This window comes from Athene cunicularia, unplaced genomic scaffold, assembly GCF_003259725.1.
Source record: "Athene cunicularia isolate RWA unplaced genomic scaffold, athCun1 SCF_71, whole genome shotgun sequence".
In the NCBI taxonomy this organism is placed as follows: domain Eukaryota; kingdom Metazoa; phylum Chordata; class Aves; order Strigiformes; family Strigidae; genus Athene; species Athene cunicularia.
The window spans coordinates 1-6202 of record NW_020799503.1 but is presented as its reverse complement, the minus strand read 5'-3'; the positions used below and the strand labels follow the sequence as shown (position 1 = coordinate 6202).

Genomic DNA, 6202 nt, shown 5'->3' with positions numbered 1-6202 from the left:
CTTCTCCCCGTAGGTGACCAGCAACGGGAACGCCGGTGGCGACGAGGCGGCGGCAGCCGAGACGCAGCGGCAGCAGCCGGCGCCCAACGCCTGGCAGGTCATCAAAGGTGTCCTCTTCAGGTGAGCCGCGCCCGGTGCCGCCGGCCGGCCGCCCTCCCTCCCTGCCCCGCCGTGGCACCGGTTACTGGCTTCCCCCGCCGTGGCACTGGGGCTGTGGCCCGGCTCGTTGTGTCTCCAAAGCCCCGGGATGCCGGAGGGTCCCAGCGCCGACAGGCGGCTCGTGTCCGTCCCCTCATCCACCGCGAGGGGACAGCGGGGTCCCGGGGCAGGCGGCTCGTGTCCAACCCCCCGATGGGAAAACGGGATCCGCGGGGTGTGGGAGGACGGTGCTGTCCATCCCCACATCTTGGGGGTCCTGCCAGGAGGAGGGAAGCGTGTGGGGCTGTTACTTCCCCCCTTTGCCCCCAACATGGGGCTTTTCCAGAGCTCTGGGTTCTTGAGCTCCTTCCTGGTTTCTCCCTGAAGCCCAGGGTCTGGCTCACTGCGGGCAAGGGTGGCTGCTGCTGCCTGGGCTTTTCCTCGGAGCCACCGGCGCTCCCTGTGCCTTCTCACGGAGAATCCAAAGTCTATGCTCCTGCTTCCGCGAGGAGGGAATCGCTCTCCAGCCGGGAAGCAGGCGGTCAGGGTGTTTCCAGCGTTGGGATATGCCATTCCCAGCCTCGCCTGCGTTGCGATGAGGAAGCTGATGCCAGAGCCGGTAGTCTCAGCTCTTGGACTGGTGCTGCCGAATGGATTGTGAATCCTTTCCCGGAAGCCAAAACTCCTCCTCGCATCCATGAGCTACCTTTCTGCTCCGCTTCTCCTCCATCTGTCTCCTTCCTGTCCCTCTGAGGGCAGGCTTTTCCCTTTCCAAAGAGCCACGTTCCCCCATGGATCCGCTGTCCTGGCCAGCTTTGCGGGGGAAAGAGCACGTCATCACTGATGGAGCCGAGCCCTTGGAACTGCTCGGAGATATCGCACCCTTTGCCTGACCCCGAGTGGGTGACATCCTCCTGCCACCGGCAAAGCGTGATGGTCTGGTTCCTGAAACCCTTGGAAGAAGAAACGTCCTCCCAAGCCTTTCCTGAGTCAACGGCGATGTCCTGGGCTACGGGTTTATGCCCGGCCAGCAGCATGTGGCGAGACTTGTTTGAGCTCTCGAGCTTTCCAAACTGCTGTGGCTTGGCCTGTCGAAGGGTTACGCTGAACCAAAACCCAGCTTATCTTGGGGCCCCTGGAGTTTTCACCCTCACAGTGTGAAAGTGCAGCTGTCGCTTGGTCCTGGGTTCAGTTGCTGTTCCCAAGCTTGTTATCTGGTCACTCCATGCTCGGAGCAGGAGGGGGGAGTCTGATTTAGCAGCACCCGGGGCACACGTGAAAGGTTCCTCATGCATTACCCATGAACAGAGCTGGAAACCCTTTTACCTTGGGACGTTCTGCTGAAAACCTTCCAAAATAAGGGGGGAAAGGCACGATTTCTTTTTAATACTCCCAAACGCCGCTGCCTGGCTTGACTGGGCTGTAGGGAATGTGCAGAAGGGACCCAGTCTCTGCGCTGGGAGCAGCCCAGGGAGCTTTGGCAAGCCCTTGCAGCTGTGTGCTGGCGGTCAGGAGCCCCCCGACTGCACACTTGGAGGTGTCAAGCGAGCTGGGTGCTGCTGAGGGCTTGGCTGGCAGGTCTCTGCGTGGCCGGGAGCACACTGAGCTCTGCCCCTCTCTTGTTACGCGATGCCGTCACTTCTGCCACACACGTGTGGGAGCCATTTGTCCTTTGGCTTTGCTGCATATTTGCTGCCTCGTATGCGTGACTTGGAGGGTGTGCCGGGATCCGGGGATGCCCTGGGGTCCCCGTCCTGTGCCAGGGCAGTCTCGCACACCCATTAGCAGCCTTTGGAGCGTGACTTTCTCACTGTGTCCTTAAGGTGAGCTCCCAGCGCCTTTCCCTGCCTTCAGTGTGCTCCCGCCCTGCCTGGCGCTGGATCTCGACGGGCCCAGAACCAGTTTGCACTGGCCGGCGCCCCTCACCCGAGGGCAAACACCTGCTGCGATGGGAATAAGCGAGAACAGCGAGTTTTGAAACACAGACTTGCCTGTTGGGGAATGGGACGGGGGGCGGTTTGTTCACAGGAGGCCATGTCTGACGGGGCTGGGGAGGGCAACTAAAATGCCTGAGCAGCTTCTCCCCCTTCCTCCCGCAGGATCTTCATCATCTGGGCCATCAGCAGCTGGTTCCGCCGCGGGCCGGCGCCACAGGAGCAGAGCAGTGCGGGCGGGACGCCGCGAGCTCCGAGCCGAAACCTCTTCCCCAAGGACACTTTAATGGTAACGCTGTCGCCAGCGGCGACGCCGCGGTGACTCCAGGGCTGGACCCGCTGCTCTGACTCTGAGCTAGATCTTAAATGTAGTGGAGCTATACCGCAGCTGTGGTGTCTGGGCAGCGCGGTGGCAGCCGAGAGCCATTTCTTGGGCTCGACGGAGCGCCGAGCTAGTTTGGGAGGGGATGTTGCAGCACTGTATGGCCGAGCGGGAGTGGTTCGGGCACCAATACCTCGCCGTCAGTCCGAGTCGTCCACCAGCAGCCGACGTCCTCCTCTCTCCGCAGGACCTTTACGTTTATATCTCTGAGCACGAGCACTTTACGGACTTCAACGTCAGCTCGGCGCTGTTCTGGCAGAAGCGGGATCTTGTCTACGGGGACTGGACCAGCGGGGAGAACGCCGACGGGTGCTATGAACACTACGGGGAAGTCGACATTTCGCAGGTGGGTGCACCCGTTGGTTTTTCTGGGAGGTTTGAGGCTAGGTGGGGGATTGTCAAGGGGCTGCTGTCCGGATGCTGTGAGGGGAGCGGCTGCTTCTTCACATTTTGGTTTCGTAATGGGGAGGAGAGTTGGTTCTGGGCGCTGTATGAGGCAGTGAGCACAGCTGGGAGGTGACAGTTGGGCTCTGACCGTGACCGACTCTGTCGGTGTGTGATTTCAGAGCGTCCAGCAGAACGGCTCCATTTACATCCATGTATACTTCACAAAGAGCGGCTTCCACCCTGACCCCAGGCAGAAAAACCTCTACAGGCGCCTCGCCACTGTCCACACCTCACGAAGTACGGCCCGGGGCAGGAGGGCAGCGCGCGGCGGCCCTGGGAGGGGGTGCTGGGGAAAGGGGCACCCCAATTCCCCTGTCAAAATGGGAGCCTGGAGGATTCGGGCTGAGTGCGGGCTTTGGTTGGTGCTTGAAGGGGAAGATTCAGGCAAATATCTGAGTCCTGAGCTCCCTGAGCTGGATGTTTTCTGTGCTTTTGTGAGCCTACGGAGGAAAACACCCCTTTAAATCTCTGCGATCTCTTGGTTTCTGTCCGCATCGTGCTGGGGGGGGCTCTACTTGTACGGGGGGTGCGGAGCCACATCAATGTTGAGAAGAGGAAGGAATTGCCACGTTCAGGTCTTCCTGCAGGATGGGAAGATCCGGACACTTCATCTCAGGTGTTTTCCTCCAACAGCGATGTGATTATCTCCAAGGTTTGGCTGTTCAGTGTGGTTCATTGTCCCCAAACTACAGCCTTTCCCTTTGATAACGAAGATCTGTGAGACAGTCTGGATTAATTAGTCCTTCTGGGGGGGAGGGGGTGGGGTGTGATGTGTGTGAGGGAAACGGGCTTCTCTGGTCCACTCCTGCCTGTCCTGGCAGGCCGTGGGCTCCTTTAGATTTCCTTCCCCACCTTTCTGCATGGAGTTGGGAGCATTAATCTCTTCTCTCCCCTTCTAGTGATCAACAAATACAAGCGCCGGCGGTTCCAGAAAACGAAGAACCTCCTGACGGGCGAGACAGAGGCAGACCCTGAAATGATCAAGGTAACTGACTTTTCTTTTTGTGGGTTTTTGTTGTTGTGTTTGGTTTTTTTGTTTGTTTGTTTTTTCCGGTGGCCAAACTACTAAATATTCACGTGCATTCTTCTGGTCTCCTGTCGGGAAGCAGCGATTCCAGAGCAGAGATTCCCCCTCCTGCCTGGGGCATGTCCCTCCTGCTCCGCAGTGCGGGAAGAGGAGGATAATTCCCTCGTGGCATTTCTGGGACAGGAGGGCTGCCTCTGCCCCTTCCCGCTCCCCCCTCTGCTGCCTCGTTTAAGGGGTGAGGGGACGACGGTGGGCGAGATGGGGGGATGCTGGCAACGGACACAGTGACATTCTCATTGCAGAGGGCAGAAGACTACGGCCCCGTGGAGGTCATTTCCCACTGGCACCCCAACTTGACCATCAACATGGTGGACGACCACACGCCCTGGGTGAAGGGCAGCGTGCCGCCCCCCCTGGACCAGTGTAAGGCTCGAGGGCGGCTTCCCGAGGCCGGCCCGACCATTTTTTTCTCTCCTCAGAGGACGCATTTGGGCTTCTGTGGGAAATGGGGGTCGTTTTGGGCATCATCCGTGTGACCCCACACTTCTCTGGGTGCTTGTAGGGGGCTGACCCAGGGTTCAGCCTCTTGGTCTCTCCTGGGTGACAGTGACGGTGACGATGGCGGTTCCCCATCGCCTGCTCAGCCCTCCCTCTGCTCTTTTCCTCGGCTCCAGACGTGAAGTTTGATGCCATCAGCGGCGACTACTACCCTATCCTCTACTTCAACGACTACTGGAACCTGCAGAAAGATTATTTCCCCATCAATGAGACCCTGCAGCGCCTGCCCTTCCGCCTCTCCTTCTGCCCACTCTCCCTGTGGCGCTGGCAGCTCTATGCTGCCCAGAGCACCAAATCCCCCTGGAATTTCCTGGGAGAGGATCTCTATGAGCAGTCGGATGAGGAGCAGGACTCGGTGAAGGTGAGAGCTGCTCAGGGGGGCCTCCCTCCTCATGGCTCCGGTGCCTCGATCCCTGGCATGCCGGGGTGGCGGGAGGGTGGGACGGAGCCTCGGAGAGGTTTTTGGTGCCCGTTTCAGGTCGCTCTCCTGGAGACCAACCCCTACCTGCTGGCACTGACCATCATAGTCTCCATCGTTCACAGCATCTTTGAGTTCTTGGCCTTCAAAAATGGTGAGCGGGACCCCAGGGATCCGCCAAGAGGGAAAGGGTGTGAAGGTGGTGGCTCCTGCTTCAGCAGAGCAGACGTTCCTCTGCCTGTTTGCAACATTTTCAGCAGCCGCAGCCCAACCCATCTGCGTCCTGGGCAGGCTGTGGCCGCCGTGGTGCGTGTTGAGGCAGCTGGTGCTCAGCTGCGCTCCTCCGCGCCGCGGGGCCGGCTTCTGAGGGCAGAAAGCTGGAAACTGGTAGTTTTCTGGGCCTCCTTTGATGGCACTGCCTGCTCCTCTTGCTCCCTCTGCCGGGATGTGGGACATGGCAGCAATCCAGAGCCTCTGGTGCGGGGGGGTTGGTGACTGCTTGGGTCCTTTCCCAACAGACATCCAGTTCTGGAACAGCCGGCAATCTCTGGAGGGACTTTCTGTCCGTTCCGTCTTCTTCGGCGTCTTCCAGTCCCTTGTCGTCCTCCTCTACATCTTGGACAATGAAACCAACTTTGTGGTGCAAGTCAGCGTCTTCATCGGGCTCCTCATCGATCTCTGGAAGATCACAAAGGTCATGGACGTCCGGGTAAGCGCCAGCGCGGGCACTGGGGGGAGGTTTTGGCGGTGCCCCCAGTCCTCGGTGACACCTTTCCCCTCCTTTTGGTAGCTGGACCGCGAGAACAAGGTGGCAGGAATGTTCCCCCGCATCACCTTCAAAGACAAATCGACCTACGTTGAGTCTTCCACGAAGGTGTACGACGATGTGAGTTGAGGGGCAAGTGCTGGCGTGCGCGGCCCCTCGCTTTGGCTTCCCCAGTTCCCTTCTTGGGGCTGTGCCAAGGCTCTGGGCCTGTTCCCAGTTGATTTTGGGATGTCCCTCCCCCCCAGATGGCTTTCCGGTACCTCTCGTGGATTCTCTTCCCCTTGCTGGGCTGTTACGCCGTGTACAGCCTGCTCTACCTGGAGCACAAGGGCTGGTACTCGTGGGTGCTGAGTATGCTCTATGGCTTCCTCCTCACCTTCGGTGAGTGGCACCCCACCCAAGCCCTTGCCAAGAAGACGTTTCGCCCATTCTGGCTTTGTTACGCTAATGAGGAGCGCCCCCCCTTCACAGGTTTCATCACCATGACCCCCCAACTCTTCATTAACTACAAGCTGAAGTCGGTTGCCCACCT

The 6202-nt window shown here is 59.4% G+C and overlaps 1 protein-coding gene across 1 annotated transcript; it reads left to right on the top strand.

Annotated features, from left to right (window-relative positions):
* Window positions 1–11: 11 nt before the first annotated feature.
* On the top strand, window positions 12–6198 carry CLPTM1 (CLPTM1, transmembrane protein; the record flags this gene model as incomplete). The annotated part of the gene is made up of 12 exons (XM_026867542.1): window positions 12–120; window positions 2238–2361; window positions 2642–2800; window positions 3021–3138; window positions 3801–3886; window positions 4231–4351; window positions 4603–4847; window positions 4965–5058; window positions 5423–5613; window positions 5695–5790; window positions 5916–6051; window positions 6142–6198. Coding segments are annotated over exons 2-12 (1306 nt in total), but the record flags the coding sequence as incomplete, so codon positions are not given.
* Window positions 6199–6202: the final 4 nt, after the last annotated feature.